Source organism: Mytilus trossulus, chromosome 2 (assembly GCF_036588685.1).
Source record: "Mytilus trossulus isolate FHL-02 chromosome 2, PNRI_Mtr1.1.1.hap1, whole genome shotgun sequence".
NCBI lineage: Eukaryota > Metazoa > Mollusca > Bivalvia > Mytilida > Mytilidae > Mytilus > Mytilus trossulus.
The window spans coordinates 55,217,571-55,245,000 of record NC_086374.1 but is presented as its reverse complement, the minus strand read 5'-3'; the positions used below and the strand labels follow the sequence as shown (position 1 = coordinate 55,245,000).

The 27,430-nt window shown below is 32.7% G+C and overlaps 1 protein-coding gene across 1 annotated transcript; it reads right to left on the bottom strand.

The window, feature by feature from the left end:
* Positions 1-706: 706 nt before the first annotated feature.
* LOC134707606 (armadillo repeat-containing protein 8-like) lies at positions 707-27,430 on the bottom strand. Its single transcript, XM_063567538.1, has 20 exons — positions 27,323-27,430; positions 22,907-22,980; positions 22,179-22,250; positions 20,523-20,665; positions 18,608-18,705; positions 17,737-17,829; positions 16,677-16,757; positions 10,615-10,690; positions 9,902-10,053; positions 8,969-9,175; positions 8,360-8,446; positions 7,556-7,720; positions 6,751-6,855; positions 5,858-5,950; positions 5,359-5,508; positions 4,384-4,479; positions 3,156-3,251; positions 2,580-2,652; positions 1,588-1,681; positions 707-922 (listed from the first exon to the last, which is right to left on the bottom strand). The coding sequence occupies exons 1-20, from the start codon at positions 27,338-27,340 to the stop codon at positions 892-894; spliced, it is 2,004 nt and encodes a 667-aa protein (XP_063423608.1). The 5' UTR covers positions 27,341-27,430; the 3' UTR covers positions 707-891.

Below are 27,430 nucleotides of genomic sequence, written 5' to 3'. Positions count from 1 at the left end.
CAAGTTTTTATGATTTAGATACTCAAGACATTTGCATTATTGACATTAATAAAAACCGAAAATAATTTCGGGATTTTGGGGTAAATAGACATCATCAATTGGACAAAAATTATACTATATTTCTTCATAATCAACGATCTATAATGATCAAACCTGCAGGAATTTAATAAATATAGTATCTCAGAACCGCTTTTTTATGGTTATATTATTCATAAAGCTAACAAGCATAAATCTTTCTCTATGGATTAATAGACCTGATATGGTTGTTTAATCCCTGCATCTGGCATTTTATCAATTCACTAATTAAAAGTTTGAAGCAATTTATTTAATATATTTACAATTTTATAGACATAAGACTATTGAGACATCATTTGATTTTTGATGACTGTTTCCCTCTAGAAGTCTCTTATTTGTTGTAGTTGTTGTGTTGCTGTCTCATCAACTTCCCCCTTTTTAAGTCGATAAACCCTAGGCCTGTTAATTATATCAATAGATTGCCTAATGTACAATGAAATGTATACTGTTTTTTGTGTATGGTTTGGTTGCTGTCTTATTTTTCTACATTTTCATCTATTCACATCTATTAATCCTTTATCAAGAATTTTCTGTTTTATTCCTGTCTGTGAGAATTATCTATTACATTAAATAAAATTTTATTACTTTCTGTACAACAAATCACCATATCCATTACAAATAAAAGATGATGTTTACATCAAAATTTCTACATTTTATTTCATTTCATGTTAAATCACAGATACATGCATTGGTAAATGTCTCCATCCCCTGTCCCTGTTGTCTCCTTGGAATTACTGATGGCAGAGGTATGTAACACTAGAACTATTAGCTCATATGTTAATTATTTCAGTCATTATATTTATCAATAGTTTGTACTCATCCAAACTGCTTCAATGCATCTTTTACTCTGAAATAAAATTAGTAATGTTGTCAAACTTTAACCCATAAAGCAGAAAATAATGCAATGTTTTTGTTTTCAGACACCAGAAACAATATTCCAATACTCGTTGGGTGTTATTTTTTTAAAGAGATTTTTGAAATATCTAAATGTGTAGAAATTTTTAAATCTGCTGAGCCAGTACTCCCTGAAAAAAATGTTCTGTAAATAAAATTATAGCTGTTTTGCTTGAGCATCTGAGATTTCTAGAACTAATAAATCACAAATTGCCTTTACATAGACATATTAAAATACTATTTCTCATCTTGAAAAGTCTTGTGGAGAATATTAAGACATTAAGTGAAGGAATAACTACTGGATTAAATAAATACAAATAAAATACGCCTCCAGGTGGGGGAATTTTTTGCTACATTGAAGACCTGTTGGTGACCTTCTGCTGTTGGTTTTTTTATTTGGTCGGGTTGTTGTCTCTTTGACACATTCCCCATTTTCATTCTCAATTTTATATATATTTACAACCGTTTCAATATTCTTTTTTGAACTATACAAAAAATCCTTAAAACATTATATTAAAGGAAGAAAATATCATTTGGTAGTTTTTAGAGAAAGAGATAGTAAAAAAACACCAATTTCATATGAGGTACTTTTGGGCAATGCACTTTTTAAAAACTTGCCTGTCAAATAAAATAGCATCACTTGAACTCAACAGCTGTTGTAATATTTTCTGTACTCCCATTTCCCTCAACTTTGCCTGGCGTTTATAGGCACCTATAATGAAATTTTTTTTTTTATCAAGTATATTATGTATTTATAATGATAAACCATTTTTTCCTTTTCTGTTATAATAAAAATTTGTCAAGCAAAACAAATATAAATGTTAACACCCTTTAATTTTGATAAAGGTGGTACCAAACATTTTGACTAAAATTAATTTAGTTCTTTAATTTTCATAAAATTTTGACAAACTATTTACTTTGACAAAAATTTCAAATTTTGAAAAAACTTAAACCACATAGTTTATCAAAAGAAAAAAATATTGGATATACAGCATTTTGACAAACACTAATTTTGATCATTTAGAAGGTAAATATTTCCTGTACAATAAGGTGATTAAAATTTTCAGCTGATTTTTACAGAGTTATCTCCCTGTAATTTTATTTCTCTAATTCTTCATCAATTTATCACTTTCTGCACCCATTTTATAAAAAAAAAAATTTGATCAACATGTGGATCGTTTGATCTCAGTACTTCATTGGTTACAATCCGATTATGACCTCAAATTTTATTGCTTCCCTCTGAATTTCCTATTGTGATGGCATTAAAAAAGGCAACCATGCCTGATGACGTCACATAGAAAGAACACATCTTTTTGCAGATCATTCAAAAAGAAGGAATAAGTTTGCCTGCATTATGTTAGAAAATCATTAAAGAAACAGATTCCACCACCAAATCTCGCGTAATATAATATTTATCCACTCTCGACAGTTAAATTTTAAATATTTAAAACGATCTGGCAAGCCTCACGTTTTAAATTTGAAAATTTTACTGTCTCGAGTGGATAAATATCGTATTACACTCAATGCAGTGGTAGAATCTATATGTACCATCTAAAGATATTTATCAACCCATGGTTAAAATTATTTAATTTTAAATGTAAAGTTCTTACCTTCCTCTTCATTCCAAACTAGATTAGATATACATGTTGTGGCAGCAATTTGTAATTTCACATTTGTATGCATCTGAAATATCAAGATACAATTAAACAATTTTAGTCATCCTTATAAAAGAATAAACCAAAATAAGCAGCTTATTGTATTATATTGCTAGTAGTTATGATCATTTTTACTGTTGTAAACAAGAACGCATATGTTGTTAAGCTTAGCATACACCCCCTTGTAATTCAAAGTGTCAGTCTGAAAGATGAAAAAAATGGTCACACCTGACATTTCATCACTGTCAGATAAGCTAACTATGTATGAAGTCATTCTGTTAAGTAGTATTTGAAAGAAGAAAATCAATGCAAATATAAGCATTGCTTACATACCACAAATGGTACTATATACATGCATTAAAATTGGGAACAAAATCGATGTAATGCTAAGACATCAAAGACAAAACTGAATATCAATAATATTGAAAATTGATTTTAACAGTCCTCAAATTACCCCCCTCTTTTATGGAAAAAAACCCTGATTCAATCAATATTACAGATATGCCTATACACCAGTACAACAATACTTACCATGTATGTCATTAATTTTTTCAGCACATCTTCATTTTCCATTATATAACCTTTAGAATCATCACCATCAGCAACATTGGTTAATATACACAATGTCTGCAAGTACAAAGATTACCAATATACACAACTGTCATCTCTTTACAGATCTTACAGAGGAACAGAACAAGAGTAGACACATAGATAGAAATATTGAGCTGATTATGGCTGAATTTCTGAAATTAAGGAGGCTCACGGGTATAAAATTTTCAGAAAAAAATTAAACATTTATTTTTCATTACAAATTTTATTAATTACCTTAAGAAGTTGTTACTTTATCATATGGTACAAAAATCATTCCAAAAAATTTATATACGTGTTGGCCCCAGGTGACTTTGAAAATGTAGATATCTTTGAAAAAGCTCAAAATTATCTCCCTTTGGTGCAAAAATGCCATTTTTTGGCATTAAAATTGAAATATCTTTTTTAACTCATCGGTGACCTATATTTTTTATTGTTGTTTTCGAATACGTTGTACATAAACTAAATTATTGTAAAATTTTAGGGATTTCTGTAATTAAGTTCTTTTTTTATTTCGATATTACCGCTATTTCTCCTTTTAGTTCAACAGAAAAAAGGGACATTAACAAAAATGTATGCTTCTTTCGAAGGCAGATTGTTAGCGTAAATGTACGGTGACCCATTTTTTTTATTTCATTTTTCTATTAGGTATAAGATAAAGTTCATTTATAGAAAAATATAGCGAAATCTTACATTAAATAAAAAAATGATTTAGACCCGCGAGCCCCCTTAACTCTGTGAGGTCACAGGTAAAAATACATTTCATCAAAATTGAACCTCCCATTGATTATGAAGTTTTACAAAATTTGCATACTTCAATTTAAAGTTAGTTGAATATTCAAATTCATGGTTCACCTGTACCCACAACAATGTTTTCCCCAGAAATTTCTTATATCCTCCTGGTCAACAGAGAATTATGAAATGCCTCTTGTTTCTGGAAAATGTAGCGTCACATTTAATTTCATTACACTATCTATAAGAAACTAATATAAGATAGCACCAGATTCTAGCAATATACCACCACATTACCATTATGGTTAAAGGCCCTGGGGAGAACACTGCACAAATTTCACAAAAAAAAATTATTACACGAAAAACTAACAAATCCACAGTAGTTGCAGGAATGGATATCATACACTTAGGGTTTTAGTATGCCCCTGTATAAACTCACTTGTTCCTTAATATCAGCTGAATGATCTCCCTCCAATATAAAGACAACAGCCTGCATTATTTGTGTACCATATACACTCATTATACTGTCTATATGCTGCAAAACAAAGTAGTTTATGTATAAATATCAACCAAGATATCTTGATAGTATAAAAAAGTATAATCTTGCATAACAGAAAAATATGTTTTGTATGATCAGAGCAAGTTACACTTCAACACAACAAAACAGCTTCATGTCAATAGTAATATGACTTAATTATGTGTAGTAAATGGAGGAAAACATTCAATTTGTCCTTGTGACATGTATTTGCTCTATAAAAACAGAATACTGTCTTATGAAATCACAGAAATGGAACACCAGCTGTCATATTATATCTACAATCAACTCTGATTAATGCATAATTATTTCTAGCAATTATTCATCCCATTCAAGAACTACTGCCAATTAATATGGGGATGAAGTTCCCAATAACGGTAAAAAAATCAATAAAAAAAAAGGAAAAAAAAGAGAGGGAAAAGTTCCCGAATTTTTCATTCTACAAATGAACTCCGGTCTTGTTGGCATGAGACTTTGAATAAAATGTATATTTATCAACATATCAACAAATATAGGAAGACATTCAACACTCAATAATTTTTAATAATTGTTTGATATGAAAAAAATGTTACCTGATAACAGTGTTTCTTTGTTTACATTGAATTTGACGTCATAACTTAAATTACGTCACAACTAAATCCCAATCAACAGAACCAATATTGGAAACAATACAGTATTTCTTTTTCTTTTTTTAACATGTTTGATTTAAAAAAAAACACCATACAGACTTCGTCCCCATTCACAGGTAATGCCTGCCTCATATTAATGTTATATATGCATTCAGTACTCACACCTTTGACTTCTGTGGGTTGCTAAAGGCATACTCAAATATTTGAAATTTAAATTAAAATGGTGACAAAAAAGTAAAAATTAACTTACTGGTTTTCCTGATAATAAATTACGAATCAGACCTAATGTCTTCATCAGAATGTTTGGATCTGGATCTGACAAAAGCTTGAATAACTGTTCTGTTCCAATGGCCTCAATAATCTGTGATTTGACTTTTAATTCTGATTGAAAAGCCATATTCTACAAAAAAAAATAATCATTTTATATTAATTCATGAATTTGTGTGTCTTCTTCGATTTTAATGGTTAAGCAATATTCTGTGTAAATAACTTTATCTACTTATAGCGTTTCTTAAAATATTGGATATACTTGTAGCCATTTTACACTCATTAAAAAATTAAAAAATCCAATAGATTTGTTTGGAATGAATGAAAAAAAAAATTCAGTAAAAACAAACAAAGCATAATTGTATGATTGCATAACTGGGGTATTTACATGAATGTTGACTGACTGTGCCATTTCCTCATGGGTAGTTGAATCATTAGTAATTAAATAAGAATATGAGAACATATGAATACAAGCACTTTACCATCAAGCCCCATATTCCATTTAGTCTTAGTTCCGATTCATTTCTTCCTGTCAGTGTTACCAGGATCCCAATTGCTCCAGTATCCAATATTGCCTAGAAAAAAACCAGTCAATTTCAATTACTGAAATGTCTCAATATCATAGTTACAGACAAACAGTTTGGCCTGATTCATACATATTTCTTGCGTCTTTTAAAATATATATATGTGCTGATCCTTGTTTAAACCACTTTTAAAGAAGTAATTTTAGGGTCAATTGGTGATCACAGGGACTAAACTTGGGAATTTCAAGCTAGGAGCCCAGACCAGATATTTCATAATTAGTTTGTATATGTTCAACTAAAATTTAACTGAAAGTTTAGGGGCCCAGCTCAAAATCTAGGAGCCATGGGCGACTGGGCCCCCTTTAAGTTTTGTCCCTGGATCATGGAAATTTTACCAACCATGCAAGGAAGGCTGTATAGCCAGTCAAGGTTGTAAAAAAAACCATTTGATGTTGGAATTTTTTTTTTTAAATCATTTGTCCTCAGAATTACTACTTTATTTCTGAAAATTAGGGAATCAGTTGAAAATCATCACAATCACAGATTGTTTAATTTTTTTTGCAATAGTTTACGTCTCATTTACATCATTAACAATTGGTCATTGTACTATGAAGCAATGTTTTCAAATAACAACTTGTTATAAGATAAAGGGTAAATTAATTCAGATTCAACATTAAAGTAAGAAATTGTCCACTGTTTAAATGAAAAAAAAAAAAAAAAAAATCTAATAAAGATTTATATATGCAAAAAAGACCATTTCTTCACAAAAATGACAAAAATCAGAATGATAGAAATCCTCAATTTCACATCTTATATAATATAAGTCAAAAATAAAATAACTATTAAATCACCTTTCTGGGAGTATTCACTTCCCTCCCAGGGGAAAATTCCAACAGAAGATTACACAATGTTGATGATGTGATAACTAACAAATCTTCAGGTCCATTCTGTATCATCTGTAAGAAAGAACAAGCATAAAAGCATTTTCTCTTGTGAGAAGACTACTAACTTTTGCATCATGCTAAAAGTTAACCTCAAAAGAATAGTTAAATTCTAAAGTACCAGTATGATCAAAGTTTTCATCAAACATGTTAAAATATAGTTACAGTGGATTCATTAATAATCGTGGGATACAAATTTTCATGGATATTGTTGGTATAGGGGAACTACAAATCTATTTATTCTACAACTATACATTTTATATATAAGCTTGTAAATTAGAAATCAAATATATCCACAAAAATACATTTTACTATGAATCAAAAGAACATCTGACACTTCCTGGTCTTTTTGTCCTTCATATCAAGCCGATTCCTATTGATGCTTTCTATTCATAATCTTCAATACAATTATAATATCGGAAATGTAACATCATTTGATATCAAACCAGCATATTTTATAAGAGTTTTTTTCAGCTGATATTGTCTCAATAGTTTTTTATCCACTTTGAGATTAAATAGGTTATAATAATATTTTACGTCAGACATCGCCAAAAAAATCTTCTTAGTCTTCTTAGTTTTGACTGAAAATCTTATTAAATTGAAAGACCAAAAAAAGGTGAGATATTTAATATTACCTAATGTATATTATATATAATATTACCCCTTAACGACATCACCAGTGACTTTCTTATATTCACTGCTGAGCACTACCTACATTCATTAATGGCTTCCAAACCACATGATCTTGGAAGGTTGTCCTTAGTTGTTGTACAGATCTGGAAAGACTATGGAGACATCTGACAGCTGCTGCTTTTACTTTGATATCCTCACTATTCATTCCTGATATAATGTGATCCATCAAATTCTCTGTCTCAATGATCTATAATACCAAAAACAATTCACTTTAAATGTTTAATTGAAAGGCTATAAGTAGGTATCAATATAAAAGAATCTTTTCAGGGGTCACTACACCAGGGGAAGTGAGCAATATTTAATGCAATAATGCCCTAGAGTTTTTGACTTAGATATGAGAAGCTTCTGTTAAAGTTTATGTTGCCATCCATTTTCAGTAAATTTCCCCAATGTTTTTTTTTTTACGTTTTTTGAAAAGTTCCTTACCCTGTTGGCCAGAATCTAATGTTTGCAATAATTAATTAAAGTCTTCAACAATCACCAATAATTTATAAGTATTATCTAATGTACCTGTTTGTTGATGATGTTGTATAAAATAACTATGACCCCCAAGTTGGCCCCAACTATCAAAGCTTGTAGATCTAATTTAAAATATTGATCCCAGTAATTATTTTAATAACAGATTTTTATTGAAATTATATTATGTCAATACGTCATGTATTCACAAAAATATAATTAAAAGTGTGACTTATTGTCAAATGCAGAGGGAAGAACATAAAAATAGTTAAAAGTCCCACTTTTAATTATTGTGATGTTCCTACCTCTGCAATGTACAAAATATATTTTTAGAAGCAATAAGTTATGAAATATTTTGATTCTGACGAACCTTTTTCCGTATGTCTTCATCATTAGCACCAAGGGAGGCAAATGCCCTGAAAGCTGCTTGCTTCAATTCATTGCTCCAATTAATGTCCTAAAATTTAAGATTTCAATGCATTAAATATAGCTTGACGAAGAGGTATTTTATTAGATTATTTATTGCAGTATTTTAGGAACAATTTAATACATGATACATAAGATTGAGATTTTTTTTCCTTTGCACCATTGTGATGTTTTAATACATCATTTGAGTCAGGAACCATATTCTATAAAAGAAAATTGAAAAAAAAACATAAAAAAAAACCCTAAAGTAAAAGTGTTTTCTTTATGATTTCTGATTTTTTTTTAATTTAAAGTTTGATAGTATTGTCTTTCAGATGCAAAGTCATATTTTATAATCTTCTGTACTTATACCTGAAGAGTCTGGTATAGTTCTTATTGGCTTACCGGTATACTCTGCATATCCTTTTACTCATTTCACTCTATTCCTAATTTCCTATAAACTTTTATAAAGATTTTCTTCTTTTTTTCCCATTAAGCAAGGAATAATTGGATACCACATAATAATGTTTTCGATATTCATTGAATGAATTAAAATTAAAAAAATCTTGCCCACCTTTTTGTGTGTAGTTCTAGAATTAAATTGTTGTACATCTGTGTATCTAAGATATTCTGCCAGTGTTTTAATAATGTGGTCTGAGATTGCTGCTATACCCTGTAGTTCTGGATCTTCTTCAATAAGATAGGCTAATGTTTCTGCTCCTTCTACATTCTCTTCTAACGTTCTGTCCTTCTTACACATCCTTATCACTGTTGGCAAGGCCTGTTAAAAGTGACAAAAAATAAAGGCATTATCTTGATGTTGGATTTCGCCACACTTTATAAAATTGAGAATGGAAATGGGGAATGTGTCAAAGAGACAACAACCCGACCAAATAAAAAAACAACAGCAGAAGGTCACCAACAGGTCTTCAATGTAGCGAGAAATTCCCGCACCCGGAGGCGTCCTTCAGCTGGCCCCTCAACAAATATATACTGGTTCAGTGATAATGAACGCCATACTTATTTCCAAATTGTACACAAGAAACTAAAATTAAAATAATACAAGACTAACAAAGGCCAGAGGCTCCTGACTTGGGACAGGTGCAAAAATGCGGCGGGGTTAAACATGTTTGTGAGTAAAATTTTTGTGACATTTTAACTATTGACGTCATACAAAAATTATGTTCATTGAGGCCTTAGAAATGTTTCCTGTGACAAAACAAATGTTAGTACCAGTATGTCTATCATGTCCATTAATGAAGGACAACAACTGCTTAAGGGTTTTGTGAACCCCCAATCTCTTTTTAAAATTTGTTTTTTAAACAAATTATTCACAAGAAAAAAGGAAAGACAATAATTAATTCATAAAGTATTTTTACGTTTATTCCAGGGTGAAAATAAAATTTGCAGATGCCCAAAACAAATCCAGTAAAATCTCATTCCATCCGGCATACAGTTTTATTAATGAATAACATGAATACTTTATAAAGTTGATATCTTGAGTTACCTTAAACATAATAACATTACTAGATGGTTGTAGTGCCCCTCCTCTACAGAGGTATGTCAGACACCTGGCTGCTGCCATCTGCATTTCTGAAGTTTTATCTCTAGCCAGCAACTTCACTAGTAATGATGGAATAGACTCACCATTGTAGGTTGCTGCAACACAATCAAAACATATATACACTATACATTTGTACTTAAATGATGATGATGGATGGATGCTGATGGTCAATGGGAAAATAGGAAAATGGCATATTATTTTCATTAGGACATACTGTTGTATAAAATTGACACTTCTATTGAGCTTTTTGTTTTATAGTTGGAGTCACATCAACTCATTCATGTAATTACTTGATAAAAAAATTATCAGTTATGCATACATATACGACATATAAAGTCACACAGGGTTGATTTTTTTTTTTTTGAGAAACCTTCTTTAGCACCAATTTGTATTGTTTGTACTTTTTACGAATGCACACTGGAAAAAAAGCTTTTGTCTATTTCCATTGATTAGGATCTGCATCTGTAAAAACGTATTTCTGACAGCAATTTGTCAATGTTGCCCATATGGAATGGATAAAGAAAATTTTCATTTTGTAAGATATGGAAATAATTATAATTTCAATAAAAAACTTAAATAACATTTTTTCTTTAAATAACATGTAAAATGATTTCTTTTTTGTTCAACAAAATAATCTTGATGTGAACTTAGTATACCTGTAGCAGTTGCCTTGGCAACATCTTCATTTTGGTAACATAACACAGCTATTGACTTTAGTGTAGGCATTTGTACCTGTAGAATATCAAAATTAATTAACTAATCATTTACTAATATACTGTGTATTCATTTCAGGTATCAGTCATCCTTATTATTAAAGCTATAAACCTAGGAAGATGTTGACTCTCATTTATGACTGATACTCAACTAACAGCTTAACCACAGTGAATTTACAATGCCAGTTCTACAGTGCCCTATTGACGGCTGTAATTGGAAATCTCAGGACCTGGATGAAGCATTTGCTGCTGCTCTAACCACTGCTCTACAGATTCATGACAGAACCGTCCACCCACCTCTGGCTCAACCGTCAACGCACAAGTTAAAATTAGACCCACCGTTTATAGCCACAGGATGTGATCCAGATCAATGGTCTGCATTCACCAGACAGTGGAAGATGTATAAAACAGGGATGGCGATCACAGACAATGTCTTGCCTACAGCCCTTTTCTACTGCTGTGACACTAATCTGCGTACAGATATTATGCGTGACCTTCAAGGTGATGTTGCTAGTATGCTAGAGACAGATCTTTTAAAGGCAATCAAAAGGCTGGCTGTCAAAGAAGAAAGCACACTAGTCCAACGCATAAAATTGAACAGGATGACTCAATCACCAGGTTCAAATATCAGAACTTTTTTGGCCAGTCTCAGAGGCCAAGCATCACTGTGCCAGTATAAAGCAACGTGTAAAGAATTAGGTTGCAACCATATATTTGACTATAGTGATGAGATTATAAAAGACAATTTAGTAAGAGGTATTGCAGACCCAGAAATTATGTCTGACCTGCTAGGCGACTCCAAGACAGATAGAACATTAGAAGAGACTGTGTCATTTATTGCTCAGAAAGAGCAGGGTAAAGTCACAAGGAGTGCAGTAGGAGATTCAGCTAGTGCTATGAGTGCCACATGTAATACTCAGAAGCGACCACAAGCAGCTGGAGCCAAATGTTGGGCTTGTGGTGGTCCTGCTCATGGACAGAGGAATGATCGCAAGGCCAGGTCTAGATTCTGTGAAGCTTGGACATTCACATGTTCTAAATGTACAGTCAAAGGTCATTACACCAAATCTTGCAGCAAGTGCACTACCTGTGGCGTATGGGGCCACCGTGATGCATCTTCTAGAATCTGCACTCAAGGTAAGGGCCACAGGAACGTGTCCAATCAAGGGAAATCAACTAAAGATCAAGAACAAGGACAAGTTGGTTATATCTATGAGCAGCTGTGCACTACATCTGAACAGACGAACCAAGTATCACGTCTTGAACATCACATATTTGATGGACACTGGGTGGCTAGACCCTCAAAACCCCACCCAATGCTCCTGGTGAACATGACACCCCTACCTGAGGACCATTCATCGTTTGGACATCCCATTCAAGACACTTCTCAGCTTAAGACAATCACTATGTCCATGGTGGCTGATACATGATGCCAGAGTTCAATCATACCTTTACAATCTGCAAACAGTCTTGGCATAACAGAAAAGGATCTCCTTCCAGTAAAACTTGTGATGCGTGGAGCTATAAAGGAAGACCTCGGTGTAATTGGAGCAGTCGCAGTAAGTGTTACTACAAAAGACACTACTAGCAGTGCCATGTCAACACGTTTATTGTGTTATGTCTCTGATACCATGGAAAGAGCTTTCATTTGCAGAGAAGCACTCATATCTCTGGGAATTATTCACACCAACTTTCCTAATGTATCAACAGTCACATCTCCAAACATTGCTGCATCTATGGAAAGCTCTGAAGATGTAACCTGCTCTTGTCCTAGACGTCGACCTTCACCACCACCTATTCCCACATCTTTACCACCCGGTCTGAAGGCCACAGAGGAACATGTAGAGTCACTAAAAGAGTGGCTTCTTGATTACTATGGTGCTACAACATTTAATGTATGTGAACATCAACCTCTACCACTTATGAATTGTGAGCCTCTTCAACTCCATGTTGATCCTAATGCCACACCCGTAGCTGTCCACAAACCAGCACTTGTTCCTATCCATTGGCAGGATAAAGTTTATGCTGATCTTGTGAGGGATGTTTGCATTGGTGTACTGGAACAAGTAAGTCAAAACACACCTACAACTTGGTGCTCAAGAATGGTTGTAACCAGCAAGTCGGATGGCACTCCAAGGCGGACAGTAGACCTACAACCACAAAATCGACATTCTGTTCGGCAAACACATCATGTCCCAAGTCCTTTTCATCTAGCTGACCGTGTCCCTCAAGGTATGAAAAAAACAGTGACAGACGCTTGGAATGGGTACCACTCAGTGCCTATTCGTGAAGAAGATCGCCATTTCACAACATTCATCACACCATGGGGGCGCTACAGGTACAAGGTTGCTCCACAGGGATTTATGGCCAGCGGTGACGCTTACAATCAACGATTTGATGCTATAATATCAAACTTCAACGACAAGGTAAAATGTGTGGATGACACATGTATGTGGGCGAACTCCATTGAAGCAGCATTTTTTCAGGCATGTGAATGGTTCGACCTGTGTGCTCGTAACAGCATTACATTAAACCCAAAGAAGTTTCAATTTGCTCAAGACACTGTCAATTTTGCAGGACTTACAATCACCCCAACAAACATACGACCAAGTACTAAGTTCCTAGATGCAATTAGCAACTTCCCAACACCAACTGACATTACTGGTGCAAGAGCTTGGTTTGGGCTCATAAACCAAGGAGCATATGCATTTGCAATGGCAAGACAAATGAAACCTTTTCGTGCTTTATTGAAACCATCCACCACATTCTGCTGGACAAATGAATTAGACGAAGTATTTCACAAGTCAAAAGAGATCATTATCCAGGAGATGAAGGAAGGTGTTCGTCTTTTTGACCCTGCTCGTATGACATGCCTAGCTACCGACTGGTCTGTTGACGGAATTGGATTCTTTTTGATGCAGAAGTACTGTCAGTGCTCAAGTAAAACCCCTACCTGCTGTAATGACGGTTGGAAACTATGTCTAGTTGGCAGCAGATTCACACATCCAGCAGAAAGTAGATATGCTCCTATTGAAGGTGAGGCCTTGGCTGTTGTGTATGCACTTCACCAAACACGCTACTATGTTCTTGGCTGCAAAGACCTTCTTGTTGCAACTGACCACAAGCCACTACTACAGATTCTGAACGATCGATCACTCACAGACATCGACAACAGGCGACTTCTCAACCTCAAAGAGAAAACTTTAGGGTACAGATTTACAATTCTTCATGTACCAGGCAGAAAGAACCTTGGGCCAGATGCAGCGTCACGGTATCCTGTTGGACCACCAGATCGTCTGAACTTACCTGGTGAAGCACCTGAACTTGATTCCCTAGTTAACATGACTGCTCATTATCATTCAGATACACTTACCAGTCTATGTCTACATACAGAGGATAATGATACAGCTAATGACGCCTCCACAGTCGCTGCTGCCACTTGTGCCTTGAATGCTGTTATCACAGTTGTTACTTGGAACATGGTTCGTGAGGCCACTGCATCAGACCCTACATTTGTAAATCTAATCAGGCAGCTGGAAGCAGGGTTCCCAGAAGACCACAAGGAGCTACCAACAGACTTGCGTCCTTACCATCGCTTTGCATCCAGTTTATGCACAGTGGATGGTGTAGTTCTTATGGGCCAACAAATTGTTATACCTCCAGCTCTTCGCAAACCAGTACTCAATGCTTTACATGCAGCCCACCAAGGAGTCAGCGCTATGCGTGCGAGGGCCATGGACTCTGTATATTGGCCTGAGATCACAGTAGATATTGCCCAGGTGAGAGACCAATGTGTTCACTGCCATCAGATGGCTAAGTCAAACCCTATGCAGCCACCATCTGATATTACACCTCCAGATTATCCATTCCAGATGATTTGCAGTGACTACTTCACATATAACAGTAATGACTATGTAGTTATTGTTGACAGGTATTCAAACTGGCCAATGGTATACAAGTCTGAATCAGGTGCCGAAGGACTTGTCAAGAGACTTCGTGAGACGTTCGTGACATTTGGAATCCCAGAAGAATTGACGTCTGATGGAGGTCCACAGTTCACAGCAGGGAAGACTCAAGAGTTTTTAAAGGCCTGGGGAGTTCGTCATAGACTTTCATCAGTTGCAAACCCACACGCTAACTGCAGGGCTGAGATAGCGGTAAAAACAGTAAAACGCATGCTGGTGGACAACATTACTGCTGTTGGATCTCTGGATGTTGACAAATTCCAGAGAGCCTTACTAATGTACAGAAATTCTATTGACCCAGAGACAAAAGCATCACCAGCATTGATTCTGTTTGGACGACCCATTCGTGATGCCATTCCCATACTGATGGGTAGATATTCTCCACATGAAACATGGACTGAGTTAATGTCTCACCGAGAGATGGCTCTTGCCAAACGTCATTCAAGGGAACATGAACGGTGGAATGAACACACTCATCACCTGCCAACACTACAGGTTGGAGATCATGTATACATACAGAACTTGGTAGGCAACCATCCCAGAAGATGGGAACGTACAGGAACAGTTGTTGAAGTACGCCAATACCACCAGTATGTTATACGTGTAGATGGCACAGGCCGAGTAACTATCCGCAACCGCCAACACCTTCGAAAGTTCACTCCTTTTCAAACCAACCAAACACATGGTACTTTGATGGCACCTACTGCAGTTCAACATCCAGAAGTGATCTTGAGCTCTCCATCTACACCCAAGACCACACAGCCACAAGTACCCAAGATTCCAGTGTCTTTATCACCAACAAGAATCTTAAGTCAACCAGCTGCATTGAATGAGACACCAATTATAGTCCCCACTCAAAAACAGGGTACACAGACTCAGACAATTCAACAGCCTTCACAAATAGATTTGGACCAGTCATTCCACCAGACCCCTGAACCAGATGTACCTTCAATGTCTAGAGTACCACGTGCTCTATCCCGTCTTCAGCCACATAATAAAGCTGGAGAAAAGGAACTATTGACACCACGAAGACTGAGCCGCCGCAACACAACAGAACATAACATTGATGAATCAGGAACTGATTAATGAGATATGCAAAGACATTTATAAGTGAATCTAGAGACTTTGCGTTTAAAATGGTGAAAGGACACCATACGTTTAATCTTGTTCGCTTCCGGATGACTTTAACAGAACATTCCTGAAGATCTATTTTCTAATAGACTTGACTTGGTTTAAGTTTTTATTTTCGTATACAAAAAACTTGTCCCCCGGGGAGGAGATAACTAATCATTTACTAATATACTGTGTATTCATTTCAGGTATCAGTCATCCTTATTATTAAAGCTATAAACCTAGGAAGATGTTGACTCTCATTTATTAATAAGTTAATATATATATAGGGTATATATAGCCACCAATAAAATTAATTGCTGTTATGAAAGCAACCAATGAAAACTTGGCTCTACCAAAAAAAATATTAGAAATTTTCAAAGACAAAAACTATAAAAGATTCTTCTGAGTTTCTTCAAACAATTTATATTCAAAATTTGTAAAAGTCAAGGAAAGAAAAGTTATTTTACATACTGAAGATCTGCCTTTTGCATTCATGCTAAAATGTTTTGACTGCATTATATAGGAATAACCCTGAAAGTCATCAGCTGCAGAAGGTATCATTATGCACAGTATTAGGTGAATTTTGATTTTATTGAATATGTAAGCAAAATAATTTGTACCACTAAAAATAATCAGCCATAGGCCTTATTATAAGCAAGGGTGCTTTGTAAATCAAATATTCCTAGGCTTCAGACATTATATTTCAAATCAATTCAATATGATATATTTTTGGAGAAAAAAAAGTGAAGGCTTCAAGTGCATTGAATACAATGTAGTGCTATTTTTTTTGGTATAACAAATGAGTAAAATTTAAAAAAAGAGACTTTCTGTCAAATGATTTTTTGAAATGAAACTTTGATCAATATAATTTTTGTGCATAAAAAAAAATGGGTTAGCTTTGTAAAAAAACATCATACTTCAACTTACTTTATAAATGGTTGAGGTAAGTAGTGGTGCAAGAGTAGCTAAAGCTCCATTCATACATAATTTCTCTTGATGTTCTTTTGTCTGAAAATAAAACATATTAAAATATGTCAGAAGACCTGCTTACTTATTAAGTGGTATTTTGAAATATTAAAATAAATATTAATTGTGCTGTGATGTTCACGCTTAACAAATTTGATGACTAGAAAACCTATGCTGACTCTAAAGGGTCAAAATAATTGTTTTCATACAAATGCATTTGAAAAAGGAGAATAGGTCATCTAATACTTTTCATTATCGTTTCATCGCTATCTGAGCATGACAGTAATCATACATCAGCACATAATAGAAAGGGTTGATTGACACAACATGTGCAAGAGTTACCACCCTTGTGTTGACAAGTTAAAGGTCTAAATGTATACATACATCAGCCCAATCCAACATGTTATACTGTTTTTTTCAAAAAAAAGAGGTCTTCTGAATATTTCTATTTCTTTTATCCTTACTTAATTCATCACAATGATCTAGTAAGGATACGTTTCAATTTAATAAGTCAAACAAGAAAAACAACCCTCCAAAATGGTAGCCAAGGGAAATAACTCCAAAATAAATTTCTTCATTCAAAAACCTATCTATGTCATATGTTATCTTAAAACAAGCAAATGTCTACATAAATCAATTTGTGGCCATAATTTCTTCAAATGTATTAACTGAAATTTTAATATGTATTTTAACTTTCACCCCCAGTTTTTGGATGGGTTTGTGTTGCTAAGTTTTCTATGTTGTGTTGTTTGTACTAATATTTGTGTGTCTGTCTGTCTTTTTCTTTCCTTAGCCATGGTGCTGTCAGTTTATTTTCAATAAAAGTTTGAGTGTCCCTCTGGTACATGTATCTTTCGCCCCTCTTTCATATCTGATATATATATAAATTTATAATGAGTATAAGAAAACTTTTGACAAATAGAATTATCTCCCTTTTTAAAAAACTTTTGACAAATAGAATTATCTCCCTTTTTAAGCACTTTTAAGTTGGGAATCAATGATCAAGATGTAACATACTTACATTACAACATCTAGAGAATAATGTAGTTATACATTCCTGTGTACATAGTGACTTTGATATTATGTTTATCATGTGTGGAATTACTGTCTTATTCTGAAAAAACCAACATCAAAGAAATATTTTTACTGTATTCATTTGAGCTATATAAAAAAAACATGTCAGTACTATGTCATGTAAGTTATTAAAAATAATATCTTCTTTAATAAACAGAAAACAAAAAAAAAACAAAAAAAAATTTTCTTCATTATAATATATAACATTTAGGCCACACCAACTTAGTTCCTTGTTCGACGGACCCGACAGACAACAGTTGAACCTGTACCACTGTAAAAAGGTCACAATCGAGACCAAAGAAAAGGGGGCCTTGAAGACAATTCTTTTTATTAATATAGTCTACCTTTATAGCAAATTAAACTGTACATGTTTTTTTGATTAAAGAAGTCAACCAACAATACTAATTGTGTTAAGTAAAATAAAATTTTGGTAAAAAAAAGGAGATTTGTATAAATGATTCACAAGAAAAAGCCTTTCAGAGCACTTTGGGATGTGATACAATTGCCAGTGAGACAACTATGCGTATGATACAAAGGACATGGAGGTAAACAAATACAGACCACCCTACAGCCTTCAACAGTGAGCACAACCAAAACTTTATTGTAGCTATAAAAGTCCCTAGTGATATTTTTAGGGGAGTGATTAAAATATTCATATTTGGTCCTGAATAAAAAAAAAACATACTATGTCAGATGACATGATTCTTACATGATAGCAATCTTCTAAAATCACTTGACAAGAAAGAACCACTGAAAACATATGTTTACATGTTATTATTAAAAAAAAATAAAACTTGAGACCATCTCAATATACTAACCTCATAAATAAGATGGACAGGTGGATCATTTATCGAAAAGATGGTTTTCAAACATCTCAAACAAGCTTCAACAAATTTTATGTTGTTGTTGGTAATTCCTAGAAAATAAATAAAGACAAATCTTACAATTAAAGATGGCTACATTGTTGTTGAAAAATGTTTTCTCATTACTATTTTTTTTTTATTATAAGGTCATCAAATAACAGAATTTACATTTGTGTTGTTCTCCAAAAGGTGTCTTCAACCTATGCCAACATTTGATAAAAATATATTCAATCTATGCCTACAAACAAAATACAATAGGTGTTGTTATAGCAATTATTAATTAATAAAAGGTAAAATACAGTCAGTATATTTAAGCATTAAAATATTACTCTTTGAAAATTCAGAAACAAAAATAAAGTATTTGGAAAATTGTGTTGTAGTAAAAAAAAGGACAAAAATTGTTAAATAGAACCCCTGATACTAGCAAAATTGTGTTGAAAAAAATAAAAAAATCATAATGAAAAAAAATAGACTAACTTTCTGAAATTAAACACTTAAATATAACAATACTTGAAAAAAAAGAGATAAAAAGCTATTCTATTGGTGCAAATTTTTATGATAATTTTTGTTCATTATTTTGTTGTCTTTAATATGAAATATACTTAAACAATTAACAATTATACAAACTTCCCAATATTCAACAGATTTTTTTTAAATCAAATTAATTTTTCAATTTAAAACTTAAAATAAATATCAAATAGAATATTTTTTGGTTCATTTATAGGCAGTGACTTTCCAGTTGGACAGTGCAACAAAGTATCAAAAGTGTATTATGTCATTGAATTTGAAGAAAACTATCTTATATAAAATTTAATATTTTGATCATATATTGTATAACATGTATTCATGAGAATGACACTGAATATATATTTAATATGACAAGATGATTGCTTCTTTAATTAAAATCCATAAAATTCTTTTTTTTCCCTCATCATTTCATTATATTAATTTTTAACTAGTTCCTATAAGAAAAAGAGATCCTCAACACACACAATTATAACTACATTTTCACTTGTACTTGTAAAAACTTTATACTTTAACGGTGGGTTTAAACTGGTTGTAAATTGATTAGCCCCTGATTAATTTATGTTTTTATAACACTTAATCTGTAACAAATTATTCAACCTATGCCAACTTTTTTTCATACAATTTTATACCTAAATTTCAAAATGTTGGCATAGGTTGAATGAACCCTCCAAAAAAGCTTGTATTGTCTGTATCTTCAATATCAGGAAACAAACTATTTTTATTTGCATATATATACTTTATTTAGCTTTTAGTCCTTTCTAAACTTTATTTAGCTTTTAGTCCTTTCTAAACTTTATTTAGCTTTTAGTCCTTTCTAAACTTTATTTAGCTTTTAGTCCTTTCTAAACCAATTACAAAAGGTACCAGAAATTTTACTTCCCTGTGAAGAGGAAAGGTCTAGCACTTTTCTTGCTGTTCTTTATCACAGTCAAAAGAACAAAAGTTCACAGTACAAGTATTTTTCGTTCTTTGTCAATAAGATCCCATATCTAGTACTATGATGACATGATACAAAAAGCAACTTTATTCTATTTTTTTTCTTTTACATGGAAAACACAGAATACAGATGTTCCTAGATATAGGAAGATGTGGTATGAGTGCAAATGAAACAACTTTCCATTCAAGTCAAAATTTATAAAAGTAAACCATTATAAGTTACGGTACAGATTTTAACATGGAGCCTAGGCTCACACAGAACAACAAGCTATAAAGGGGCCCCAAAAGTACAGTGTAAAGCCATTCAAACGAGAAAACCAACAGTCTAATCTATATAAAAAACGAGAAACGAGAAACACTTATGGACCACATCAATAGACGACAACCACTGAACATCAGATCTTACCCATTAATAAAACGTTAACAGATCCTGCATTGACTAAAGTTTGTAGTTCCTCTTCTGAACCTTTTGCAAGACTTCCTAGCACTATGGCTGCTTCTGTTCTTAGTTCTATAGGAATACCATCATCTATCATCCATTGTAACAACCTGACAATAATAGGGCATAATATGTATTTCTCTAATTCTATGGAAATTTATCCCTTTTCGAACCCATTGTATAAACAAATTTAATCAACGTGTGGTTGCTGGTGATCTCAGAAGATCATTGGATGATTTTAAGGGTCATGACCTTTTCGGCTGACTGGATGAACCAAAATATGATAACAGGTGTTAATGAAATTGACAACTTCGTGCAATGTGAAAGGCACTCGAAGGGGATTTTCGGTAAACAAAAAAAGAAAATGTCTTTTCAATCATTAGAGAAACAGATTATTACATAGTTACTCGTGGATTATCAGATTTATCCAATCTCGATAGTTAAATTATAAATTTTAAAGTACTCGCCGAGGCGGCTCGAACTTTAAAATTGATAACTTAACTATCTCGATTAAATAAATAAATAAATAATCATTTCAAAAGCTGGTAAAACAATTTCAATACTTAAATTTGTGATGTTTTTTTTAAATATTTTAAACTTCATTATATTTACATTTTGGGAAATTTCATTTGTATTATAATAGTTTCTATTTTGATACTGCCAGAGGTTGTCTCTAATTTCTTGAATTATTTGTAAGAATTGTCCCTCCAAGTTTTCAAAATTATCCTGACACTGCATGTATTGTGATAGGAAAGTGATTTACACCTGAGATTTCTCAGTGATTTAACCATAGAATAATTTCAAGTAAACCTAAATTTTATTTTAAAAGTCTTTAAGATGAAGGTTTTGCTACCAGTATAATATATAAAAGTTAATACATGAAAATCAGGTCATGGTAAAAAAAAAACTCAACCCAATAAACATCTCTTTCTTTCAATTATTCCATATAAGAATATTTGACCTATTTTTAATAGTATCTGATAAACAGACCTAATCATGAAGAATTGGCATTGACCAAGTTGTCAAAATAACTATAAAAATAAGGTCAAAGTAGGATGAACATTGCATATTTAGAGGACTGATTTTGTATTGTTCATAAAATAATAGATCTAATCATCCTTATTTCTTGCATTCTGCTTGCATTCTGCTTCATTCTTCGAAGGCGAGAACACAATGTATTTTGCTTACGCATAATCTGAGAAATATTGAAATGGTGTTTTCAACATTGTTACCTATTATGTCTGTTTGTCTTTTTCGCACATTGTTACTCAATGTTATGGAATTTTATGTGACTGTCATCCCCAACTGAGAGGTTTAGCTAGCTTTTTAAAACCAGGTTTTATCCAGCATATTCTACAGAAGAAAATGCCTGTATCAAGTCAGGAATATGACAGTTGTTATCCATTTGTTAAAAATGTTGTTTGACATGTTTGAGCTTTTGATTTTGCAATTTGATAAGGGACTTTCTGTTTTTATTTTGCTTTGATTTCAGTGGTTTTGTTATTTTACTTTATGCTTCTTTCACTTTGTAGTAAAAACATCAACTTTCTCGTCTTTCTGTTTCATCTTTCACAATTATTTAAGTGCTTAGAATAGAAAGGTCATCAACTGAGTATGTCTTACCTAGGTATAATTCCCTGTTGGACAGCTAAATTCTTGTGTTTATTATTGCCAATCACAGAATTCTTTACATTTCTGTTGAAAATAAAAAAAATAAAAAATATAATAAAAACACAATAATGCAGTTTACTGATTTAAAAAAATCATTAACTCCCTCCCCCAAATAAAAATGTCTTGATCACATACACCAGGTACTGTACATTTTTAAAAAATCAAGTCTTTTTAAAGGCTTCATACACATACTGATCACTGCTGACAATTTAAAATCCTTATGTATTAATTACCTCAGCTAATAACACTTTAAAAATAGCACAAAAGATATTGATGTTTTCATCTGGAAACATTGTTGAGGGAGGATAGGACCTTTATGGGGACAACAGGATCCATTGTTTTTAAGCTCGGGATTTCTGGATCTGGGAATTCTTATTTCGAATCTTAGGATGCCAGGATTTAGATTTATTTAAATCGAGACCTCAGGATATCGTATTTTTAATACATGGTTTCGGGATTAAGACCCCTCATTGTTTAAGAAATCTAGCATACACATTTGATTTCTGTGGGTAAGTTACAAAATGTATAAATAAACATACAACTGTTTCTGGATGTACTTTGACCTATAAGTCCTATAATGTTGGTTTTTTTACAGCATTGTGACTAGGATGGGGAGTTGTATCATGGGCATTCATACCACATCTTCTTATTTCTATACACAACTATTACATTATACTCACACAATTGATTCCATCCATTTATCTTGTTCGTCTGCCAGTATAATATTCACACATTCCCATCCAGAATCTACCTCCTACAACAAATTGTATTTATTCATTTGGACAGTGTTTGTAATTATAGTATGCTACAGGCAGTTTGTTCATGTTGTTTAAGGCTGAGTTAGTCATGTTAGTTATCCAGCAGTGATTTTAATTACTGAAACATTCTTAAAATTAATTAAATTGTTCCATCTAAAAAGCTTTATTTTCTGATGAAAAAATATTTTGAGAAATTCAGATTATCAGAAATTACTTAATTAGAACATGATTTATTGCCCTTTAACTTAAATTGAAGGCACTTTATAATTTATAGTATTTTTTTTCTCAAAACATGATTATTTTTATTATTATTATAAATTATACCACGTTGCAAAACATCTACATGTACATTATGATTCTGTGCAGTAATTTCATTTGTCATGAGGTCATTGAATTCAATAGATGAAGTCTCGCCAAAATTATGTTACATTGGGTATCCATTGAAGAAAAACATCAAATGGTTTTATCCTCGGTTTCTAATTTTAAATAGATTATAGCACTGATACGAAAAAACATGTCTCTTCTGCAGCAAGAGGGTAAACAATAATGTACAAATGTATGTGTTTAATATGTTATATTTTGTAGGGTTTATAATTATATGATTACATCTTTGTTGAATAAAGAACCCTAGACTAAGATGAAATGGACTTGTTATTATTTGACCGTCCAGAATCACCTTTTACACAGACCTCAGAACAACTATGTCAAAACTGATACATTTGTAAGCTGGGCCTTAGCTGGCACCAAATGACAGGCCTACCAGAAATAACAACAAAGAGGCATTTAGAATTCCCTCATAAAAAACGTGTATAGAAGGGGTAATTTTATCCTAAATGGATCACACCTTATGTGCCTTTATCGTCTGTCATGGCTTTAAGCGCTCTAAATAAATATGTTTCATCTAAATGATATAGTTTTAGTTGTAATATGTTCAAATATAAATTGTTCCCATTGTTTATCATGTTTATCATTTTATGATATCCAGTGGCGGTTCCAGCCATTTGAAAAAACAGTAAGAGTTCAAACATAAACAAGTTGATTTCTGTTTTTGACTTAAAGAAGTCAAAACATGTATTTATTATAAAAAATGTTTTCAATTTTAGACTTATCCAAGTCAGAAAATGACAGACTTGTTTACATGTAGGTCTATTAAAATGTTGATGAAAAAACTTAATTTCAATTGGTGGCCAAAGTACACCACCTATGATAGCAAAAACCTATCTGGTCCGAGACCACCATTGTCGTCCCTTGATTTTCGTTGTTCACAAATATAGTCCCTAGTGTTGACAGTGGGTTACTTGCCATTAATTTTTATACCCCTTCCAAATTTATTTCTCCATGTTCAATGCCTCAAATTGCAAGTAGGGGGATGAAATTACACTGTAAAAAAATTTGGGTCCAGAATTTTAAAGGAAAGTAGTGATTTGGTCCAGCTGAAAAAGGTTGAAAATGAGCACTTCGGAAGCTGTCAAAAGATTTCAAGACGCCCTAAACATAAAATTGTCTATATTTTGAGTTAGAGGCGATGAAGTTTCTATAAATTTGATATGATTTGTCCCAAAAGTAGTACAACACACTGTAAAAGTTTCTTTGAGAAAGCGCAGGTGGGATTTTTTTTATTTTCATTTATGTTCTAAAAGAAATGCACTACGAATTAATTGTGTTCTCGGACCTAAGAGGTAAAATCTGTAAATATAGAAATTGTACTCTGGCAACTTCCCTAAATGATTTGATGGTGTCAACTTGTCAAATAGCATGAAACTAAAGGATTTAAACTTTTATTTTATAGAATTTCTGCAAAAATGACCAATTTTGGCATTTTATGGTCAAAATAGGCATTTTATAACTTTTCCAATATTGATGCATAAATGGCATCCTGACTTTCTATCTGACAGGTTTTTATGTGTCAATATTTGTGTTTCTATGCCTTTATCTGCTTCTTTTACTTATTTATGAACTCTGAATCTACAGAAAAGAAGTTTATCTCAGATAAAATGTGCAAAGTGTGTTGTATAAATGACCCTTGTCTAACGCCTTGTTTGGATGAAGTCAATAGTGGGGAGCTTGGTATATAAAATTTGATGTCCATATTAGAGACCTCACTAAATTTGTATCAAATGCAATTTACAATGTCTATTGTACCTGTTCCATTTCACATAATATATTTCTTTTCTTCTGTAGGATAGCAAGTGGTTTAAATATAAGCCTGTTGAGAATAAATTGCATGCAAGTTTTTCCCTAAAAAGGCAAAAATCTTTGTTTCAGCCCATACTGCTTGTAAGAAAAGTTAATTGTAAGAGTCTTTTTGTGTTCAGATTTGTTGTATCATGTCACATGAGTATAGAAATGATAAAAAAGACACAAATTTTTATTTTTTATAGCCTCAATATGCATTTTTTAATGTAAATATGTGGCACGACCTAAATTGACCCTAAATTTTTTCTAGTCTTACTTGGCCTAAGACCCTTTTAAACTAATATGATATGTTATTTGTAACTTTTCTTTCCATTTAAAGTACTTTAAATACATATGTAAGGATTATTTATAACCAAAAAGCTTCACAAATTTAAAATTGCTGGAAAATATTACATCTTTATGTAAGGCCCCCCTTCATTGAAAAACTTAAATTTTTAGGCGCGGGCTCATATAAATTAGACTTTTTAATAATTATGCCAAGTCTGATAAATCAAATGAGTACTCTATTGCTTTTAGTACATGATAAGTTATATATGAAGGCATTTAAAAAGAATTTTTTTGCAATATTTTAATTTTTAAAGCCCCAAATGTTGATAGTTGAAATTTTTCAATTTTAACGTCAAAATTTTACACGCAAAGATGAGTATAGAACTTAACTTAATGTCATATATAATATACATCCTATTGTCATGAAACTTTGTAAGCAGTGTTATAATACATTAAACTTTGTTCATACCAAGTTTTTTTAAGATTTGTCAACTCTTTCTACCCTATTAGGTCCGAGACCACCATTGTCGTCCCTTGATTTTCGTTGTTCACAAATATAGTCCCTAGTGTTGACAGTGGGTTACTTGCCATTAATTTTTATACCCCTTCCAAATTTATTTCTCCATGTTCAATGCCTCAAATTGCAAGTAAGGGGATGAAATTACACTGTAAAAAAATTTGGGTCCAGAATTTTAAAGGAAAGTAGTGATTTGGTCCAGCTGAAAAAGGTTGAAAATGAGCACTTCGGAAGCTGTCAAAAGATTTCAAGACGCCCTAAACATAAAATTGTCTATATTTTGAGTTAGAGGCGATGAAGTTTTCTATAAATTTGATATGATTTGTCCCAAAAGTAGTACAACACACTGTAAAAGTTTCTTTGAGAAAGCGCAGGTGGGATTTTTTTTATTTTCATTTATGTTCTAAAAGAAATGCACTACGAATTAATTGTGTTCTCGGACCATCTTAGAGTTCACAAGGACTTGAGCTATCTATATTTAATTATCTAAATAAACATCCTTACTAAACACAGATGTTTTACCTCATTAAGTGTGGTTCCAGGTGGTTGCATTGTAAGGTTAATCAACATTATCTCTGATTTTTTAGACTCTCATTCATATTTTTCTTTAGAAGACAAAGCATTGTCTTTCATTGTTGTCATTATTTGATTTAGATGCATGACCTTTTTATAAATATGCATGGGTCTTGAAGTTAACCAATTTTGGTAACCTATCGACTTGTAGGAGTCGATATTGTCAACTTTTTGATTCTGGTCAATTATTTCTTGCTTAATAATATTTGACTTATTAAAGTTGTATTTTGTTTTGCATTAAAGGGAGACAAATCCTTAAACATATAAATTTAGACCTCTATGAATCAAAAGCAGATTCATACTTATTTATGTCTGAGCTCTGACTGAAAAAGGGGGTGGGGGCGGGGGGGATTGGTGGGGGGTTCCCAACCCAGGACAAAGAGGGTTCCAACTATATGTCCCCATTCAAATGCATTGATCGTCAAACAAAGGGGGGTTCTAACTCTCGGAAACCCTCCCCCTGGATCCGTCACTGATATCAAATTAAAAAAATATTGTGTTCGCTCCAAAATTGTAGCAGAATAGTCAATTAGTTGTACTTACACCAGAATAGCATAGATGCATTTGTCTACAATTCCATTGTTTGTAATCAATCATATATAATAGACCAAGGATTTTGTCTTACTATACACAGATACTAGTCCTTTAAAAACAGACACTTGTTTTTTTCAACAGACAACGATCTTTTAGTGCACTCATTTGATTTCTGAAAGATCAGCTAAGAGTTTTTGTGTTTTTATTTGTTCCTTCGGTGTTATAGATAAATCAAGGTAAAAAAGTTATACCATAGCTGTTTGAATCATTCTGTTGTTGTTTTCTGCAAAACAGTTTTGTTAAGATCGGCTGTACTCGATTGACTGAGACCGGCGATATCCTACGTAAGTTATATGACA